This window comes from Lonchura striata, chromosome Z (genome assembly GCF_046129695.1).
Source record: "Lonchura striata isolate bLonStr1 chromosome Z, bLonStr1.mat, whole genome shotgun sequence".
NCBI lineage: Eukaryota > Metazoa > Chordata > Aves > Passeriformes > Estrildidae > Lonchura > Lonchura striata.
Window position 1 is genome coordinate 67,584,373 of NC_134642.1, and position 22,165 is coordinate 67,606,537.

Sequence of the window (22,165 nt, forward strand, 5' to 3'; positions counted from 1 at the left end):
GGATATTCTAGGACATATGGTGTCATGCTAAGCATATAGAGGTGCGGGAAGAAGGAAGGAGAACATTCAGATTGATGGAGCTTGTCTTCCCATGTTACCATTAAGGCATGATGGAGTCCTGATTTCCTGGAGATGGCTGAACCCAAGCCTGCCCACTGGAAATTCACTGGGGAGTGAATTCCTTGGTATGCTTTGTGTCTGCGGCTTTTGTAACTGTCTTTATGTCAACTCATGAGTCTTCTCACTTGATGCTGGTGGGGTAGTTAGGGAAAGCTGCATCATCCTTCTTTGCAAGTAGAGATTATATGCAGTAACAGATCTCCAAGCAGATTAGCAAAATTACAAACTTCATGTTTCTTATTGGTTTTGACCTGAATTTAGGCAAATATTATTAACAATGCTATTAATAAGGAGGAAATTAAGTATGTCTGAATTCTTCACCAAAAACAAATTCAAAATTAAGATGAAATGGTCTATTTAGACAGGAGGTGCTATTGGTTGTATTATGTAGGGTGTTGGATCAGTGCGTCACCCACATTAGCAGCTGCATCCCTGAAGATACAGTACTGTGGGAATACCATGGCCCAGTACCCCAAACACCAACGGAGGTGCACAGGGCAAGCCTGCCACTTAAGCCCCTGAGCTTCTCACAGGTCAAATGACATGCTGATCCTGAAGGATGATGACAATCCATTTTGCCCATGCATAGCATACAGGACATGCGGCAGCACTGCCACGCTGCTGGCGCACTGGGGAGCCTCAACAACACTGCACAGGGCACACATTTCCATGTCTCCTTACTTCCAAGGGAACAGGAAAGGACATCTTCTACACCTCAGATCAACAAACTTCGCATCAAGGTTCCATCTGCAAACTAGACCTTTGAAACTAGACCTCTCCCTCCTATTCCCCAAAATTTGTGTCACCTTCTCAGGCAAAGGACCAGACAGCTCAAAAAAGGGTCACTGCAGCTGTAATGTGATAGAGTCCTAAAAAGGCATTTCTTATCTGGGACCTGGCCCCAGGAGCTCAGTGATGTAAATGAGACAGGATCCCAAAACTAGACTCCCGTGGTACTCAGCTGTATAGTTCTAGAAATAGTTTTTCTCTATTTTTTGAGAAAGCAATACATGTTTTCCAGCAGTAAGTTCCCGTATTATGTAATACTTGTGGTTTTTTATTTTACACATAGATACAACATTTAAAACCTTTTTTTTACAAAAGTTTATTTTCCACAAGGAAGAGCAATAGGAAAAATTAAACTTGTTTTCCACATACTGTTTTCTTAAAACAAGAGTCTACAAGGACATATTCAGCACCAAAACTAAAAACAAAAAAAAATTCAAACAGCCATAGAATATAATCTATAAAGCAAACATTTAATATTGCACTTTGTTTCTCTAATGTTTGGATTTTACTTACTTTTTCCTAATTCATAACTCTCAATCAAATACTGGGTTTCAACTGTGAACCTCAAGTTTTATAATGCTGTGAATTGACCAATATTTGTGGGAGAGCAACACCTCTGACTAATTTAAAATGGAAGTCTTTATTTGATAAGCTTATAAAATTTTTCATTCTAATCATAAAGGCTGTAATACCAAGTCAATTACTATGATATTGGTCAATCCTGCCTCATATGCAATTTTCCATTGTATTGTGGTAAGTACTTTAATGCTATATATATCAGGAATTGTTCCCTAGTCTGTAAAAACAACAAAAAAGGAAAAAAAAGTAAAACCACCAAATGCCCTTTTATACCAACGATCCCATCAGCTTTAAAAATTGTCTGGTTGGAGAAGGTAGAGGGAAGGGACATCCACAAAATTGGCCTAGTAACATCATCCAATTTCCTTCTTTGCCAATATTCCCACTCAAAGCCCAAGCCTTTTAACTGAATCACTTAAAACGCGACTCATTTATATTTTATCACCCTGTTGTCATTTTTGAAACATGAATGATCTTTCATGTTCTCATAAAGGCCACTTATGGAAAAGCCTATTTTGTCGCATTTATGAAGCCTTAAAAACAAGGCAAAGGTTTTTAAAAATGAGCACCATGCAGAAACACCAACCTCCTCTCTCCCACTCTCTTCGGAGCTTTTTTACTGCACAAGGAGACAAGTATTTGATGGATTAGGTCTTCATTTTTTCGAATAGCCAAGACCAAAATGGTGTCCCTTTATCAGCGATCTGTGTTCCACAGTTTCTGAAGAACAAAATTGACTTCCATTGTACATCTCTAGCATGTAAGCACTGGTATTTGTTAGCACAGGCAATGGCTTCATTGCACTCTTTTTCCTGGGGCATACTCAAAGGCAAATGCTCTTTCCATATGTTTTCTTACATTCTGTATGAATACATGGTATAATTCAAGGTTCTGTTTGTTTTAAAGCTCTTGAGAGTGTCACAGAAGATGCAGTTATCAAAGCACTTCCAGCTAACTCATATGTAAGTACGGCTGGTAACATGGATCTTTCTCACTTTAATTACACTTGTCATCTTGTACAGTATCATAAACCCTGAAGGTAATACAAAGTGCACAAACTGAGCTCTTAGCATAAAAGAAGCTTTTCCTGCAGTTTGAAATATACTTTCTATTAGACTCATCACATATAGAATTTTTGGTGATTAAGTAGCTATATATAAAAATAAATTTACTTTCCCATCCTATCCCTACCACTTGAAATATTGGTTCATCTGTGAATCCTAGACAGTGTATGACCACTTCCTTTTAATAATCTTTTGAGGAGAAGCTGGTGTCTGCTGGTGCTACTTTCATTTATGCCTTTTTTTTAGAGCTTCACAACTTGAACATCTTTTTTTTATAATGCAGAAAGAGAAATGGGAATGAGGAGGGTTTTGTAACTTTTGTGTATGTCCTTATTCCAGATCTCCCTCTCAAGTAAAGTACAAAAAACAAAACACAAACACAAAACAAAAAAAGAACTAACTTAACAGTGCAATGTAAAAAAACCAAATAGCATTCCAACAGTTTGGCAAGTGATGAGTTCACCTGAGATTAAGTGATTTTTAGGCAGTCTGTAACAAAATGCTGCTTTGCGATAATAGTAGAAAGGCAACAAATTCTTAAAAGAAATCAAGAAAGTATACAATCTTGACAAAGTCTATTAGTTTCTTTCTATTAACTCTTCACCCTCCCACCCTATCCCCATATCTTGTTGCTTATCTACTACAGTAGGCTGCAAAACATACAGCAAGAAGGATTGGCTTGAAGGCATTTGATGTTTGTAAAATAAATCCACAATAGGATCCAAGCTGAAGAGGTGATACATGATCAGCCTACTAGGACAATTCTGAGCATGTGCATATGCAGGTAAAGTCCAGGCTACATTAAATTAAAAAAAAAGAAAAGTCAGTGCATTTGTCAAAGTCTGTTGCTGTTGGGTTTTTTTCTTGTTTCTTTCTTTCTTTTTTGTCAAAGCTTTCTTTTGCTCCTTATTGTGCGGACCACAAGACATAAGAAAGGGCTAACAACTGTCCGGCATAAATGAGAAAAAAGCTGTAGTGACACTGAACCGCACAATGTAAGCAATAAGCATGTGCAAATTTCCAAATTGTAAGAGGAAGCCAAACCTCTCTTAATGTGGTTTGAGTGTTTGGACACACATGACTGTAGGTTAGTAAGGCTGCTCCTAGTATGTGCCAGTATTTAAGAGGGAGGGGGGGAAAGCTCAGTTCTTCAAGCATGTGGAGCAGTCCTACAATGTTACTGTAGGCTTCAAAGCATAATCACAGGTTGTTTTCATTTATTCACCACACAGGCAAGAGTAAAACCACTTTCTTTGAAAGTGTCTTCACTATGATGCCTTGACCTTCAACACGTCAGGTACGATTCCAAGCCCAAGTCAAGTCAGCTTCTTAGGGATTCTTTCAACGAGAAGGGCAAGATGGTCTGTCGTCTGTGGGTTGATCTGGGTTTGGATCAATCTAAACAAAAGAGAAAAAAACAAAACAACCCAAGGTATTTTTAGAACTGATTGCTGGAAAATGAATCAATCCAAACACCAAAATTTTTAAGTCCGAGGCAGTCAGAGATAAATGGTATTCTCAATCCAAAAGTTACTCAGGAAACTGAACTATCTCTAAAAATTAGATAAAACTTTGAACTACAAATTAATAAGTAGAACGAAACATTTTAAACTGCATGTTGATGGTAGCTTAAGAATAAGCAAAACATGTAATAAAAATTTGTAAAAAATCTGCTATAGTAGCACAAAGGTTCTAAATTATTTATTGCATAGTAAGAAGACAACCAGACTCATCACGCTAACAGTTAACTTAAAATACTAAATTGATTTTGGGAGACATTTTACTTAAAAAGGCACAAAACTATTAGCAAAAATTCTTCTACTTAATTTATAAGTAATGAATCCTGAAAAACCCCATAAAATATTTCAGAAGTTCCTGTGTACCACCCATTACCTCCTCTTCCTTTTGAACAAAAGGAAGGAGGTGAAGAACATGGTTTCTAACTTAGATCTCCAAAATACAACAGGAAGTATATTTTAAGTGGACACTATATAGTTTGGTCAGTTATTTTAAAGAGGTATTTTCTAGAACAAAGGAAAAGCTTACTTCTAAATATCTGAAGTACATAAAATGAAAAGCCCCAGAGTATTCTAGGCTTATGTTATAGAAGAGACACAAAAACCATGCCACTCACTCACTGGCAGGTTAAGTGTTTCAAGAGGAAAAGAAACAATCAAGAGTGGGTGGATCCAGGCAAGATTTAGCCAAAGGACAGTACTCTTATTTTGTCCTATACCACTGCTTTTCCCTGAAAACTATAAACGTGGCTATTGAAGGTTTTGAAGCCTGAACTTGTGTCCCAGTTATGGAGTGACTTTCACAGAACTTAACCTGCAGACAGAAATGTTTGAACTGTGCATTTAGAGAAACCTGAGTCAGAAAATAAACCTTTGTATCTTCTCTGCATGGAAATTCTAAAAGTAATACATACAAAGAACTAAAAATACTGAGTACTTTTAGAGAGTTGAGGTGAAAACCAGTTTGCTGTGCATCTATAGACTCAAAACATTGGTATTCACTAATGTCATTAATTACATATATAATGCAACATAACTTTAATAAGTTGCTGAGAGAGTGCAAAACAATTTTGGAATCTTTATGAAGCATTAGAATAGTGAAGAATCCTGGAAAATATTTGATGCAATTTGCCTGAACTTTGATAAAACTAACTTACTTTTCCCTTTTTATATTCTTGCTTATTTGTCCTGGTTTTCATAAAGTAGAAAGATTTTCTTACATTTATTCTACATGACAGAATTCAGAAAAACAGTGCATTCGTAATTATATTTTTAGGTACCTACTTCTGAATAAAGGGGTGGAGGCAGAAAACGAAACTCCTGGATGTATGCAAACAGTGGTCCTGGAAGCACTCTCTCAAAGTCATCACAAACACCTAAGGGTGCAAGGCTGGACTGCCGTTGTTCCTCCGTAACCACTTCTGCATAGCTGGGAGGTGCTGCAGGGAAAAGGCACACGCAGTTCGAACAACAAGTTCTTATGCATGTCAAAACATATGATAAATATTAAACTTTTATATTGTAAAATGGACCAGCATTTAGATAAATTACTTCCATGATTTTTACGGTTAATTGAACATGAAAAGGAGAGTAAGTTGCTATAGTTTATTTTCCAACTATGTTCAAATGCAGCAGCAGACTGACCTTTATTCATTGTGGCCTAATTATCACCTTCAAATTTAAAGCATACTCAGAATATTGAATTTCTATTACGGGCAGAAATGACAGAATATTGCAATCCTCTGGACTCCACCATCAGTCTGGTATTTGTACATTAAAACCCCCAGATGCTTATATGCAAAGAGAAAGAAGCTACAGAGCTTCTCCTTTGACAATGGAGATTCCTGTTGAAATTAATTACATTATCCTTTCACAATGTCTCAGCTACTAAGGATGATAAATGTCACCTTAACTGCTTCTCTGACATCTTACAATCAAGGATACAGCTGGGATACTGGAGGCAGAATTAATTCTGCCCAGGTACAATGTTTCACTTGTACCAGGTTCCAAGCAGCTGGATTCCACAGTTTCTACACCTGATAGAGGAAGGCAAAGAGGGGAACTCCATTCTTCTACAGAGAGCAAGCATGTAGCAAGGAAACATCCAAAAAGGATGTGGGACCTTCTATGGACCTTATTATGAAGGATGTAATCATTTGTGTCTTGCTTGAGTGACAGCAATGAATAAAGCACACCAAAAGTGAAACAGACTTGTTTTGTCAGGTTACCTTCTGGTCTTTCAGGCAGTGTCAGACCAAGCCAATTCATGTTCATGCTACACTGGCTGCTTACACTTGATGTTCTGCTACCAAACGGGTGTAGAGGAATGGTGCCAATGACCAGTGGTAAGTTAAGGAATAAATCCATGGCGCCAGGAATATCCACATATACCTAAAGAACAATAAAAAAGCATAGATCAAAAATAGGTTTGTATGAGCACTTTCTAATTATTAGACTAAAAACTCCAGCCATGTAATTTTTCACAAGGGGTTGAAATTTCATTTTGTTCGTTTCAGAGCCAGTGTCCCTATGGAGACAAATAGCTCTCCAAGACAAAGGCAGCTCTATATCCCTAACACAAGTCCTCAGATGGAAATGCCACATACTCATAACACATTTCCTTAGAACATGCAAGATTTAAACTGAATTTACTTATAGAATTCTTGTCAGGACACCTAATGCTAGGCTATGTAACTAATAAGCAGTTCACAATGCTTTGTTAACAATTTGCAAGGAGTCATGGAAACTACTCATACTCCAATGAAACAACCCAACATACCATCAGTGAATACTCCACACGGATTATACTACAGTCAAGGATTGAAGGAGAAACAGGTGGAATTTTCAACTGTTTGCCATTCCAGGTTTCTGTTTTGCCAGATGACAAGGATTCCCCACGCAGGCTGGCAACAAGCTGTTTGACTTCCTTCATTTTCCCTTTGGCATAAAATGCCTGTGTTTGGTAAATGGCTGCCTTTGGCACCACCACACGGGAAGAGCAGTTCTCAATCTCAGCAAAGATCTGAATTGATTCACCTGAAAGAAAGCAACATTTCGTTTTTCCGAAGTATTTGCAAGGCAAGTGAAGCAAATTGTCACATACTGTGTACTGTTATAAGGCACTGGATGCTGTTAGCAATGCTCCACACTTTGAACAACATCCACTGATGCTAGCAGGATTAAGGTCACCATGAGGTAAATCTAACAGAAAAATGCACAGGCCCAATAAAAGCAGATGTGCTTTAACAATATGGAGACAGAGCAAGCTAACAAAATCAGTCGTTTAAAATAGCAAGACAGATGAATGCAAACCAAAATGGTAAGAACAGTTTAAGTATTTTTTTTAATATAATAGCAGCTAAGTACACACTGTCATTTTAAAAGGGAAGGAAAAACATTTCCTATAATTACTTCTGTTACGTACCTGGGGTGTAGCCCTTCCTTTCAATTTTGGCACTTAAGGATATTGGGCCTGAGGTACAAAACCAACAACAGAGAGTTTTTTCTTTTGTGCCTGCTTGGGGTGACTGCAAGAAAAGAACAATATTTGCCATTTAATACAGTGCTACATGGTTCTTTTAATCTGTTTTAATCAACACAAAAAAAATTTATTATATACTTTCTATGCATTTTGTCAAGCATATGTAGTTTTACTTAGAAGGAGAAACCTCAAGCAAATTGCACTGTGCAAACTATAAGCTTTATTCTCATTCCATACTTATTAACACTGCTTTTTTGTTACACTTCATACTGCAGTTACACTTAAAACAAGTTTTTATACATAAATAAATTTAGCACAGCTTAAGGAAAGGCTTTATAGCCTATATACCCCACCATATTGCGGAATAGCTTTTAATTTACCAGTAAACTAGAACATCTATCTTTATACAGTATTCAGAAACAGTGACTAAGGTAAAGTACTGTAACCTTGCCTCCTGCTACTTCCTGTTTCAAAATGATCCTGTTTCATCTGTATTAAACAGACTTTGTTATTTTACAAGATACCAGGATTAAGGACTTGATCCAAAGCCCATTAAAGTCAAATGAGAGTCTTTTGATTTTAATGGAATTTGTGCAAGGCCAATATCCCCTTGCAAGTCTGATTTTTCGCCCATACACACAAGAAACCTATTTCAATGGATTTTGAGATTTTTTTTCCCCCTCTCCATGGGAGGTGAATTTCAAGAAGAGTGGCAGGGGGGAATAGAGTTTTAGGCCTGATTGAATTCAAATAAATCCTCATTGAAAGGAGTCATGATACTGAAATTATTTTAATGAAATGATATTTCAGAAAAAGATTATAGAGCATTGTGATAATTTCTCCCCATTGGTAGAAAACTATCCATATGAAAATTATCAATTATGCACACCAGTACATTTTTTACTTTGCATTTTTAAGTTTGCAGTCTGTCACACTAATTCTTTTAAGTTTCACTGTTCTTTATTCAGAATCAAAAAAGGACAGTTCTTGAAATTTTCCTTCTTACTCATACTTAACAATTTAGTATTAATTTAAATTGGCAAAAACATTTTATGCATCTTAAAAGTAAAGCAACTCCAAGTAGATGAAAATGTAGCTTTCAAAATGCCAGTACTTACAGAGTTGCAGAACTAATGTAATACTTTCAAGATTGGCTGTAACTAAGTATCAGGTAAGTATTAGGTAATGCATTAGGTAAAATTAGATATGGCAATTGTTTCAATTATTAAACTTCATTATTTTTTTATGCCAGAAACAAAAAATGAATTCTGTCAATTCTTACCAGTAATGAAGGAGTGTTGATATCTATATGTTCAAAGACTGTAAATTCCTTCTTTAATTTTACTGGTAGAAACCAAGGCCTATGCAATTCGGCTTTCACCCAATAGCGCACACTGCCATGTCTGCCTTCGAATGAGGTAGCAAGTGGTCTGTGCAGGACACAAAGGTCAGAACTGAGTAAAGTCTTTCTGTCTAATAATGATACAATTGATCAAGTCAGTGATTAGTATCTAGAACTGCATTTTTAATGCACTGTAGTACTTAATGTAGAGTATCTCAGAAAAAATGAAGATTAAAGATGGGAGAAAAAATCATCTCCAATTTATCCTCCTATAGTTTTTCGTAAGTTTTAGGAATCAATTAAAGAATTGTACTAGAAAATGCCAGGAGAGCTCAGATTTTCTTTAACTCAAGAGGCCACTTCCACATCTACAGTAAAGTATGCCCTTTTGGCTAACAATTTAGAATTACCATTAATATCAACCAATTATAGTTTTGGATACTGCCTTTTGTAAATCACTGTGCATTATTTACAGTAGCTCAACATCAGGTTAATTTTAGCTGTAACTCAGCACTTCCATAGTTAAGTTCACCTTAAGCAGAGTAAATATTACAACACGGAGTTCTGAAGAGAGGCTATTTTGAGCACCTTCTAATCTTTCTCTACCCTGATGAGACAGCTTAAAACACTTATAATACATAAGAATGTACACATATTTGTATTTACATATACGTGCACATTTAAAATCATGCAGACTACTCTAGAATTTGTCAAATGAAGGAAGGCTATTTTAGAAGCTGGAGGAAAGATGATGCAGGTAGTTTTTCCAGTCCTGTGAACACTGCCTTTTTTACTGTAATATCATAAAATGAAAGAGAAAGTATCTTTAAAGTTCAATTATTTCCAATTAACAGTAGTTTCCGTAACTTATTGTCTTTATTTTTATAAGTATTTTTTGTAATTTACTATGTTTGAATTCACTGTTATATATACCTTAAAACAAAGTATTCCATATTTTCCCTAGAGAGTAATACTAGCCATGCTTTACTAGTATTATTCTTTCAGTTACAGGTTTGACTTCAGTATTTGCACATTTGAAATGTTTAGCTTTTTCCCCTAATAATGCAATTAAAACTTCAGTTTTTCCTTCTGTCCTATATTCTGTAGAAGAAAAATCAGTAAGGATGATGCACATCTTTCCACTGTTGCTCTGAAGCTTACGTCAGCTTTGGAAATATTCTATGGACACAAAATAGCAAGTAAGTAGGCAGCATCAAAGTCCAGGCTTTTAATATCACTCTTTGTTTTTCCAGTATTATTAAAAACTGGGTTAACAGCTATTCTTTCAAGGCACTTGATAACTTGATGCTTATGATATTTTGCTATCTGGCTGTTTCACTTCAAGCTAAGCATTTCATGTTCATGCTTTTAATGTTTTGGGTTTGAGATTTTTTTTTTAAATCCCCTTTTAAACTCAAGGGAAAATCAGTACTGGCCTTACTGTTGAGATTTTCAGAGAATGCTAAATTGTCTTTAAAAGCTCCATGTTCACAGATCTTCCCAGAAAACCTTACTGAAACAGTGCAGAAGTCCTGTGCTATTCACTTTGAAACTGTAAAAGTGTTTGCCATCTGCACGTTCTGCTAAAACCAGCACTTCTAATAAACAACACTATTATTAGGCACTGAGCTTATTCACATAAAACTGCCAAATTTTCAGTGGCTTTCAAATTTTTAATGCCCACTACTTGCCTTTTACAGGAAAAGGCTCATTTTTCATCCATACTCATACTCCCTCTTTTCCTGTCTATTTGATTTTTTCAGGAACTTGTATTTTGAGCTCATTTCCATATTTCCAACTCTACTACGTCCAATCTTACATCTACAGTGCCCATGTTACATATTACACACAGGAGTGGGGCAACAATTTTTATCTTACCAGAACAGACTTCTGCTCTTACTCTTGCTTTGTCTTTGTTTTCTGAAAAAAATGTTTTTTTGGAGGAAAACTCTTCTTACTCTATCCACCCATTCTTAAGTTTGTTTCCATCCAATCTTTCTGCATAAATAGCCACCCTGGCTACATAGATCCTATCTGAGTAAGAACAACCTCCTCTTTTGTTGAAATCTAAGTACACTTGCCACATCTGCTCAGACTTGAGCCCAAACAATTCCACTTTGATGTAGTCTCTAGATCTGCTGGTCTGCATAACTCCAGTAAATGGTTGAGTTAGAAGGTATTTCAGCCACTCTGCAGGACTTCAGCAACAGTTCAAATTCCCCTCGCTCCTCTTAAGAAGGGGTAATAGACTGGAATATCTAGTCAGTCAGTAAGACTTGGCAAAATGAAAGTGCGCAACTGGGCAGCAGTGAGCTCCTTTTTTGTGGAATTTTTTTAAAATAAAGGATGGGTGTATCAGTGTAAAAGCAACCTCTTCAGTTTAATGAGATTATGTTCTCTACTGCATGTTACGAGCACAATTCCTACTACCATTGAAAAGGTTTCCCCTCCACCCACAGCAGGAGTTTTGGTCAGGTGGGTGGGCAGCAGAGCCCTGTGTGGAGGACTGAGAGTGGGTACTTACGTCTGTGGAAGCTCGAAGCTGAATGCATATTCATGCCTTCCTGAATGGATGGAGTGAAGGCCCTCTTCTGAATTGTCATCATCTAAAAAAGAACAAAAACATGCTATTCCAGCTGCATACATGTTATACCTTGCGTGGGCTTCTCTTCAAGAAAAAAAGCAATTTGCTCACACATTACAACACTCAAAGAATGTGATGTCCCAGAAACAAGGTCTCGAGTCCATTAGTTATTAACTGCTGGAATGCAGGACCAGTTCTGACTGATAGAAAGGCAGGCAGGACTGCCAGCTTCGCCTTACAGAGAAGCAGAGGTTAAAGTTTCAATATAACGCTGCCTCTGCACAGTGACACAGTTTCAACTGCTGCCATTTCAAGGCCTCCATTCAAGGTCTGTAAAGGAAATAATGTTGCTTTCAACTGCTGTTCAGCATGAACTGGAGCTGGCTTTTTACCCGCATTAACAGTATCAGGTCTGCTGCTTAAGATTAAATTTAGAAATTTAGCTTCTTTGTATCTCCTGCCTGGCAACAGTGTCCAGACATTAATCCTACGAACCTGTGATAAAGAAGTATACGAGCAGCACCCAGAAAATACCCAACAGATTCAGGGACATAGGAAATGGCAAGTTGCCCAAATAATGCTATCTAGAGCTAACTAAACCTTTTCTTTCTTTAATAGACTAACTTGAACTTGCGCAGACAGAGCACAGATGCTTTCTGGTTTTACGCTAGGAATGCTGACCCTTGTTTATGGTCACGATTATTTGTTCAGCTTCAAATGACAGAAGAAAATTGCAGTTTATTATGACATGAAACAAGAAAAACGTTGACTTGGTCAAAATAAAAGTTGAGTGAAAAATGACTGAACACCTCGCAGACAAAAAGGGCTGGAATTATAAAAGGGGTTATAGCAAGACAAATTGAAAGAGAACAGCTTATGTGTGATGGTCTGAAGCATTAATGGAGGGATTCTGAGTTTCTATTGTCCTATAGAAGAGGCGATGCTCTACCTCCTGGAGTGCAAATACCTAAAATTTAGAAACGAATGACAAAACAAACAAACAAAAAAAACCCGTCCCATCAGCAAGATGTGGAAATAAATACACCTTCAGCACGCAACATTACTCAACGTAGGTCAGGAAAATGTGCTGAAAAGGCAAGAAAATGTGTCGGCCTGAAGGTGGACTTTTATACTGTTGGTTTGCGTTTGTTTTGGTTTATTTTTTTTTATGATAATAAATACGATTTTTTAAAATAAGAAATATGATTTATGTGTTGTTCTTTTTTGTTTAATTTTTTTTCCCGAGGCTGGGGGGGGAGCCTGGCGGAGAGCGGCGCAGCCACAGCTTGCAAGCAGCGCTCCCCCCCCTTCCTGCCAGCTCAGCAGTCCCGCCACGCCGCGGTAAACAAGTGCTGAGCTGTCAATCAGCGCGGGCTGGAGCAGGAGCCGACCGGCCTGAACCGGAGCGCCGCCAAGCCCCGCCGCCGGCTCCGCACCCAGGGCGGACCCTGCCGCCGCCCGCGCTGGGCAGACCCCTCAGGTGACGGGGCAGGGACGAGACGGGGCGCAAGCACGTCCCCCTGCCGCCTCTCTCTCTCTGAGGGGCTTTGCGCCGAGCCAGCGCCTCGGGGAGCGGCCCCTGCCCGCCGGGGGCAGGCAGCGAAACCTGCTCACTCACCCTAGCCGCCAGCGCCCCGCCAATCAGCGGCGGGCATCGCCTTAGCAACAGGGCAACAAACCGCGGCCGGCCAATCAGGGCGCGGCCGGGCCGCGGGGCCGCGCTGAGGGCAGGCGGCGAAACGCGGCCGGGCCGCGGGGCCGCGCTGAGGGCAGGCGGCGAAACGCGGCCGGGCCGCGGGGCCGCGCTGAGGGCAGGCGGCGAAACGCGGCCGGGCCGCGGGGCCGCGCTGAGGGCAGGCGGCGAAACGCGGCCGGAGCCGAGACGCGGCTCCGCGGGGCTCCCGGCCCGCCCGCTCCCACGCGTGCTCCCCCCGCCACGGGCGGCTGCTGCTGCGCGGCTGCAGACTCCCGTCTCCACGCTCTTGGAACCCGCGGGAAGTTACGCTCAGGTGTCTGATTTCTGAGGCGGTGGCAGCCCTAAGTCACCTCGTTAGCGCGGTGTGCTCGAGACGTGAAAAAAAAAAACAAACTAAAAAAAGGCCCGAGTTCTGCTACAGCTTTGAGCTCGGGAATACTGTGTGAAGGCGCTCGGTGCCGCCCGGAGTTGTTAAAAAATTACATTTATTATTTTTTAAGAAAAAACGAGAAATATCGCATCGCTGCTGTGTATATGATGTATTTTCAGAAAAAAAAAAAAAAAAAAGGGGGGACAAGCAGCCCAAAAAAATTACATAACCGGGTTTTAACATTATTTTCTTGCACTGGGGAATTAAGTCATCGCCACCACCTGACGAGTGCGGCCAATCTGCGCGGAGCGGGCGGCCCACCCCCCTCCCACAAAGCCGGTCCCAAACAGGATTGAACCGCTTCGAACAAAGGCTGCGAAGTTCGGGGGAGAAAGAAATAAAAAACCACAGAGAACCCCCGGGCCCTGGCGCTTGCACCCCCCAGGGGAAGGAGTCTGCGCTTCGTGGGGACACCACGGCGGCTCGAGTGGGAAGTGGGGAGCAGGAAGTCCTCATCTCCCCAGTTTTGGGAGAGATGCTTCCATTACGCAATATCGCTTCCCCCCCTCTCTCTCCTCCCCCTCCTTTTGCTCCTCATCAAGGGCTTTTCGGACACATCTTTACATCGGGGTGACCCCCATTGCCCAGCGGGGTGTAGGGGCGGCCCAAGGAAATTAAAGCTTTTTACCAGGGCGAGGGGAATATTGAAATGAGGGAAAAATTACACGTGTGGTGGTGAGATGTCAAAATAAGCTAGGGAGACCCTTTTATCTGCAAATAATCAACCATCCTGAAAAATGCATTGTATTACCACTCCAACAGCATCAGCAGAACCCCTCATGTGTCAAAAAGTATAGTTTTTATGCTTTCGCTGTGTTTCAATTAGGATTCTGCCAATAAAGTCCGCTGCCCATCTGGCTGTAATTTTACAGCTGTTTTTCCCCACGGAACAGCAAATCCTACTAAATATCACCAAGGAAAAAATAAAAGGTAAAACACTCGGAAAAAACTTATATTAATATATAGCCGTAATGAAGGGCAAGTAGTTCAGAGGGAGTCCTCTTGCTTGCAGGTACTTTGCAAATGCATTTCCTACATGTAACTCCATTGCCAAGATACGACCCTGGGCACGTCCTGCTCTCCAATGCACCTAATTAAAAGACAGGACTAAACCAGGGTGATACAAAGATGCGTGCTTTTTTTTCCATAAAAAAATAAAGCAGCACAGTTAAGGGCAGCCCTTACCTCTCTCGTGGCCGATCAGGATGTCTTTATGGTTGAAATATTCCACTTCTTCGGTGTAGTTCTGTGTATAGGCAGTGTTGGATCCAGCATTCCTCGATTCAGTCCAACGTACTTTAGCGTGGCCCCTCGCATGGATTTTAAGGGATTTCACTCTGATTTCCCCAGTTACTTCTAGACTGACCCTTCCTGAGACTGTATCCCCACTAGAGTAAACAGGGACATTGCTGTCATTCAGACAGTCAAAGCTTATCGTCAGACTCTTCACCTTCCCCAGCACCATGGTTTTTATAGCAAAGTGTACAAAAATAGACTGTTAAGAAAAAAAAAAAAAAAAAAGGGGGAAGGGGGAACCCAAAAAACAACCAGCCCCGAGCCCCTGGGGCGCAGGGTGCTGCGGCGCGTACCCTACAGGCGGCTCATGGGGGCGGCGGGCAGCCCCGGCCGCGGCGCGGGCGGCGCTGGTGCCGACGCGGCGTCTCCCCACAAAGGCGCTGCCGCGCCGCCGCCGGCCCCGCCTTATAAGCCGTGTGACAAACAAGCGCGGGCGCGCATGCCCCGCCCCGCCCCGCCGGGGCAGCCCCGGCTCCGCGCCGCCGCCGCCGCCGCCGCCCGGGAGCGGGCGGAGCGCGTTTTGTGCCGCCCGGCCGGGCGGAGCGGGTCGTGTGCTGCGGCGGACGCCGCGCAGGTGATGCTCTGTTGGTGCAGATGGCAGTATTGCAGCCTCTACGGAGACAGCAAAGTTGTGCCTCACTTGACAGACCTTGTTCTGAAACTGGCAAAGCCTTCCTTCTCTTGGTCATTGGGTTTTGGGGTGGTTTTGGTTGGTTGGTAGGATTTTGCTGCTTTGGTTTGTTTGGTTAGGTTTTCTTCCTTGTTTCGTTTTTTTTTTTTTTTTTTTTTTTTTTTTTTTATCTCTGTGTGTATGTGTCTGTGTCTAAAGATGGGAAAGAAGTGAGCAAAGCTTGGTAGGAAATGATAGAAAATCATGGCAAGAAATAAAAAGCAGTCCTGGCTTTCAGGGTAGTACATATTGTACTATGTGAGGATCCTCTCTGTTAACTTTTGAAAATCAGTACTGATTAACCTGAATTTATCTACGGCAGTATCAATGACTGTCCTAGCAATAAAAATTACATTACTGTAAATCATCCCTGGAATTTTTTCCAACTGTTGATTTTTTTTTTTTTTTTCATTATTACTTTGGTTGTCCTGTTTCTCTGGTAAATGCTCTGGGTTTGGTTATTTAATGCTACATTTTCTAATTCTAGCTCACTTCCCTGCTGACACAAAATTTTCAGTGAGAAGTATGATGGTGGTGGATGACATACCCCAAGACACCATTTTTTCGGGGGACTAAACTGAGATACACAGCTAACTTTTCATGCTAACGGTTAAGTTTTGAAGTGTTTGCCTATTCCTGCTGTTTTTTCTTAAGTAAAAAAAGTCACATTTTCCTTGGCCTTGTGGATATTCTCATGTGGGGTTTTTTTGTGGCCAAAGGAATTCAAGTCTCTTGTGGGTAAATTAGGATTTTCTGTGCTTTTGCAGCATCTCATGGTAAGCATTCATACTTCCTTAGCTCTTAGAATCACAGAATAATTGAGGCTGGAACAGACCTTCAAAATCCTGTAGTCCAACCATAAAAAAAAACACTTTCAAGAGAAGAAGAGTTGATTAAATTTCTCTTCTGACAGTGTTTCTTTGTTCTTCTCATGCCTTCAGACTCAGGTAGTCTCTTGCATGTGTTTATTTGCACATTTTAATTCTATTCTGTAATTTAAAAGATAATTGTGTCTTTCATGAGTCATAGAAGCCACAATTCCATGGTCTCCAGTTGCTACAGGAGTTGAGAAAGCTGGCAGCCAGGTGGGATGCAGATTTCATCCACAGGGTTTGGGTCATATCTCCTGTTCTGCCAATTCTGGGCTGGTTCTTAATGTTCACCTGCCCAAGGACAAATCTGCAGACATGATAAAGAGCAATTGCATTTTCCAGGAAGCTGAAGATACAAATCTGTTATTCCAGTGGATATTAATCTGGATTTTTTTTTTTTTTTTTTTTTTTTAATCTAGATAGGTAAGAAAGAGGATCATCCTACATAGTTGGGGTATGTGCAGCATGCTTTGTGTACTGTTTGCATTTGCCTATTCCAAATTTGTTGAAGAAAAATAAAATACTTCACTAAGCTGCTGCAAATCATCCCCTGTATATACCCTGCAGACCTCATAGCCCTGTCTTACCTCCCCTCTCACTAGACATCAGCCATCTCCTAGATCACCATATTTCGTGTATGGCTATATGTGATTTAAATCTAGACCACTGAACAGGCTGACATAGTTTAGTTAATCATGTGTTATGCATATTAAACTTCAGACTGACAGCTCTGCAGAAGAATCTATGTATGTATATGTATACATTTCCTGCATCCTGCCAAAAATCACCCGTACACATTCAGCCTCTGCTGCTCTTTTTAATACTTCAGTGTATTCGTTTTACTTTTGTGTTCCTAAAGCATACTCGTCATGCCACCTTGTGGCAAGGATGGTGAAGTGCCAGCACTGACTTTCACCAGTCTCTGGCCTCTGCATTTATGCAAAATTGACATTTTTCCATGGAGCCTTTTTGTCAAAAACAACAACAACAACAGCAACAACAAAAAAATACACCAAAACATTAATTTTATTTTATTTAAGTGGAGAATATACTATGAGGTTTAGCCAAAAATATTTAGCATTTTTTTAGATGTTAAGTTAACCAAATATTTTTCAGGATTTAAGTTTTTGCATTTGTCAAATGAGCTATACTCTAGTTAAATATTAAAAGTTTTATAGATCCTGACATGGGATTTTAAAAATTGGTTGCAAAGACAATCAGGTCTTATCATCTTAGATCAACAATAGGCAGTGAAGACTTTGTACACACATGAATTATCACGAGCCTTCACTAACCTTTTACAGGCCTTATGCATGATACAGTCCACAAAAATTCACATAAAGTTTTAAAAAAGTATTAATTTGATTAATTAAGCCAAATTTCTTTCTTTTTTTTTTTTTTTTTAACTGGTGGAACCTATGAAGATCATGGTGTCTGCTATTGAAGTTAGTAGCTCCAAGGAAGATGGCAATATTCCAGCCTCCATAAAGGCATAAAGATTATACCTTATTTTACAAACCCTTTCTTGAAACTGGCAAAGTCTTCCTTGTTTGTCTTTTTTTTTTTTTTTCCCTTGGAACTTTAAAAATTATTTCTCCTTTTAAAATTATTTTCTTATTTTTTAAATAAAACAACCTATGCCTAGAACTCTCTCAACCTCCATGTGACGTAATTATACATTTATGCTGAAGACCATTCAAAATCCAGAGGTTAGGTCCATTTAGAATCTTTGTAGCTTATCAGTCTTCTCACTGTGCACTTGGTAAATCTGTAAGGGTGGGTATTATGCACAATGATCTTGATAACAGTCATTACATTTTTCTAAAAGCAAAGCCAGAAAAGCTTGCAAAGTTCTCCTGACTCATCAATAAACTACTATTAGTAGGAAGATCCAGGTTTTGAGCCCATCTTCTTACAGACCATCCTGGTTTGAGACTAGGCCTGATTTGATGTGGAGACAGTGTTTGCCCTCCCTGTGAAGCTGTTACCTTGTACACAGAGAATGGGCTAGAGTGAGTGTCAGAATAGAAGATGCGTGTTTTCTGAAGGTTAACGTGTCCTTATCAAAGGGAGAATCCTGAAAAGAAAACTCATGCTCCAGAATGGTTTCTATGTTTTGTGCAGTGAATGAATGAAACATGTGAAATGTTCTCTTAATGGACTTGTTTCTGTTCATCTTTGTTGTGTCTGATCCCAAATCTATTCATAAAAATAAGAGAAATGAGGTTTGCCCTCATCATAACTTTGTGAGGCTACATTTGTGAAATATTGTCGCATCAAAATAGTGAGATAAAAAAGTTAATTTATGGTACTGTAGATCTGTGTACTGAGGAACTTTTTCCAAAACTCCGGGATTCAGAAGAATGTCTACAGACTTTCTTTTTGTTACTATCTCCACTGGAACAGTTGTTCATCTCTCAGAGCTGTAGAAAGAACAGAAATTTTTGCTAAATAGTCTTCCTTTGGGCTTATTTTTTTAATGGAGAAATAATCAGTGATGTAAAGAAACTTGGAGATTGAAACTGTTTCCTGGATTTGAAAGATCCAGGATTTGGGAGCAGCTTTTCTCGTATTATCTGTATCTTTAGATGATAGCATTTATTATTGAGAAAGAGCGTTCTGTATTTCTGATGATTCTGCTTTCAGAAGGCACATACTGTAAAAAAAAATATTCAGTCTCAAAACTCAAGCACTGTTTGAAATGTTTATTAGTTTGCGGTTTTTTTCTTTAAAATATTTTAAAGCTGTCTTGGAGCTAGGTGACACTTTGGTCCATGCCATAGCTGCAGAGCTTCCATACCTGGCTCATACACGTGGTCATGTTTAAAAACCTGGGATGGTCACTGATATTGTAAAGGCTATGAGAATATGCAGGATTATGAAATCAAAATTATTTAGGAGTGATTAAGATACAAAATAAACTTTACTGTGAGTCTAGTAACATGTAACATGTTTTGCTGTTGTAACTTTTTTGATGTAACATGTAACTTTTCTGATGGGGTTTTACCGTATAGTGCGAGGAAGAAGGATTTGGCAATGTGCTTGAGTCGCAGTAGTACTGAGGAAAATGTTCTCTTGAATTTTGTTTCTGCATTCCCTCTTTTCATGTTTATCTCTCCTTCTGACTAGCACTTTGCAGAGAAATCTTAAAATATTTGTGATTATATAAAGTTTCTTTTATGCAAAGTGTGTATTTTTGTTACAGGATCTTTCCAACATGCCATGATATTAACTCCGTTGGTCAGGGCATGGTACTCTGCCAATAGTGCCAAGATAGTAACTTAAGAGTTGGTGTGACTGTTCAGTAAGAAATGACAAAAAGTCAGTCAGAAGGCTGAGTGGCATAAGCATGCATCTTTACTTGGTGTTGCTTCTTTTATACACTGATCTGATACAGGTGGACCTGATTGGTCATTTAATCAATACATTTCACCCAATTAGCTAATTAACAAGACACACATTTATAAACAATCTTATGAGAATATCAAGAAAACAGATATTAGGAAGACACTAACTGCAGGCTGTTTTTAATAATTGGATATCATTGTTTATCTCCAACTCCCTAAAATCTCCCAGGCTGATTCTGGGAAAACTTATCTAGTTTTCTTGCTCTCTGACCAGACTCTCATATCCACAAGTTGGAGTCAATTATCCTTCTGTGTCCCCTCCAACTCATCCGATTCTGTCATTCTGCGATCCAGCAAGAATACTAGAAAGATGTTTAAAGTATTTGAAATAGAATTTTCTAAAAAACTCAGATTTTTTTTTCATTATACATTCTTTTGGTTTATCAAAGGTTATGCTTTAGCTCTGTATTTCAAAATGGTTAGATATATACTGTGATTTTTATATCCAGAAATAAGCTGTTATTCTTTTTGCTAAGCAAGGGTTGTTGAAGAGCTGAGATCTTTTATTAGACTAATTTTTAGTCTGGAAAAAGAAGAGACCTGCATTCAGTGCACCAGCTCTTCCTTAGCTTGGTTTCCAATCTATATTGGAGCCGTATTTTTAGAAATAAAGTGACTGTGAAGCAAGATGAGTTCTGTTTCAGGCCATCTCTTTTACTTCATATTTCTGAGCTAAACTAATAAGCACACCTAATCTGCCTTTATTAGTGAGATAAACATTTCAGCAACAACAGAGATTGAAATACAGATGGCACAGCCACGCTTCTGACTTTATTCCCTTAAAAAAAGTGGAAGCCAGGCCCCTGCCCTTTTTGCTGGTGTGTGCTGTTAAAAGGTGAGGACATGGGCACTCTCTTTGCTCAGCAGTTATGCAGGGGGTGCATGGCATGCAGAGTACTCACTACTTCAATTAAGCCTTCATGTCCAGACCAAAACCAAAATGTCAGGAAGAGTGACAGCAGGTGTGGAGGTTCTCAAACACAAGAGGACAGTGCAAGGTCTACTGACTGTTTTAAGAATATTTAGTGTCAGATCCTCATCCATTCACAGGGAAGAATTTCTTATTAATATCCAATCTAAACCTACCCTAAGCCAATTTGAAGTCTATCAATATATGCCTTTGTCAAAAGACCCTTTTTTAATAGTCCAGATAATTAGAATTCAGACACTGAGGATTTGTTGGCTACCAACCAACCCATGGGACTGAAGTTGAAAACATATCACAATTATACCATGATGGCATTCTGTTTGTATGACTTAAACGTCCATTGGCACGTGTCAGATATGTTTGCAAGGCAACGCTACCCCTCTGCTGCATTCATATCAAATACCTGCCAGATGACAGCACTTCCACACAGGAAGGAAAGGAACAGTCTGGAAAGGGGTGGAAAATAAATTTCAGGAAAGGAAAGGAAATTTGATAAAAGGAAATTTGAGGAAATGAAAGGAAAGGACATTTCGAAAAAGGAAAGGAAATTTCAAGAAAGGAACTTTATGGAAAGGAAAGGAAATTTCAGGAAAGGATGGAAAATTTCAGGAAAGAAAAGGAAATTTCAGGAAAGTAAAGGAAATTAAGTTAAGGAAAAGAAAATTTCAAGAATGGAAATTTCAGGAAAGGAAATTTCAGGGAAGAAAATTTCAGGAAATTTCAGGAGATTTCAGGACATTTCAGGAAAGGAAATTTCAGGAAAGGAAATTTTAGGAAAGGAAAGGAAACAAAATTTTAGGAAAGGAAATTTTAGGAAAGGAAAGGAAATTTTAGGAAAGGAAAGGAAAGGAAATTTTAGGAAAGGAAATTTTAGGAAAGGAAAGGAAATTTTAGGAAATTTTAGGAAAGGGAAGGAAATTTTAGGAAATTTTAGGAAATTTTAGGAAAGGAAAGGAAAGGAAAGGGGAAAGGAAAGGAAAGGAAAGGAAAGGAAAGGAAAGGAAAGGAAAGGAAAGGAAAGGAAAGGAAAGGAAAGGAAAGGAAAGGAAAGGAAAGGAAAGGAAAGGAAAGGAAAGGAAAGGAAAGGAAAGGAAAGGAAAGGAAAGGAAAGGAAAGGAAAGGAAAGGAAAGGAATTTTCAGGAAAGGAAATTTTCGAGTAGGAAATTCCAGGAAATATCTGGAAATTTCAGGAAAGGAAATTTCAAGAAATTTCAGAAAAATTCAGGAAAGAATATTTCAGGAAATGAAATGTCAGAAAATTTCAGGAAATGAAATGTCAGGAGATTTCAGGAAATTTCAGGAGATTTCAGGAGATTTCAGGAGATTTCAGAAGAGGGGAGGGGAGGGGAAGGGAAGGGAAGGGAAGGGAATGGGACTGGGGGAGGGAGG

At 39.4% G+C, this 22,165-nt stretch overlaps 1 protein-coding gene across 1 annotated transcript; it reads right to left on the reverse strand.

Moving 5' to 3' along the window:
- Window positions 1-1,148: 1,148 nt before the first annotated feature.
- ARRDC3 (arrestin domain containing 3) lies at window positions 1,149-15,280 on the reverse strand. Its single transcript, XM_021541563.2, has 8 exons — window positions 14,788-15,280; window positions 11,417-11,498; window positions 8,833-8,980; window positions 7,494-7,596; window positions 6,849-7,105; window positions 6,298-6,460; window positions 5,354-5,508; window positions 1,149-3,950 (listed from the first exon to the last, which is right to left on the reverse strand). Exons 1-8 carry the CDS (start codon window positions 15,065-15,067, stop codon window positions 3,894-3,896), a joined length of 1,245 nt encoding a protein of 414 aa, XP_021397238.1. The 5' UTR covers window positions 15,068-15,280; the 3' UTR covers window positions 1,149-3,893.
- Between the last annotated feature and the right edge of the window lie 6,885 nt (window positions 15,281-22,165).

Excerpts from the sequence above, each read along its gene's own strand:
- ARRDC3 (XM_021541563.2), bottom strand. The coding sequence starts at position 15,067 with ATGGTGCTGGGGAAGGTGAAGAGTCTGACGATAAGCTTTGACTGTCTG. Across the intron at positions 11,499-14,787 it reads CCTGATCGGCCACGAGAGAG|ATGATGACAATTCAGAAGAG; the intron begins GTAAGGGCTGCC and ends GTTCTTTTTTAG. Across the intron at positions 6,461-6,848 it reads GTGTGGAGTATTCACTGATG|GTATATGTGGATATTCCTGG; the intron begins GTATGTTGGGTT and ends ATTGTTCTTTAG.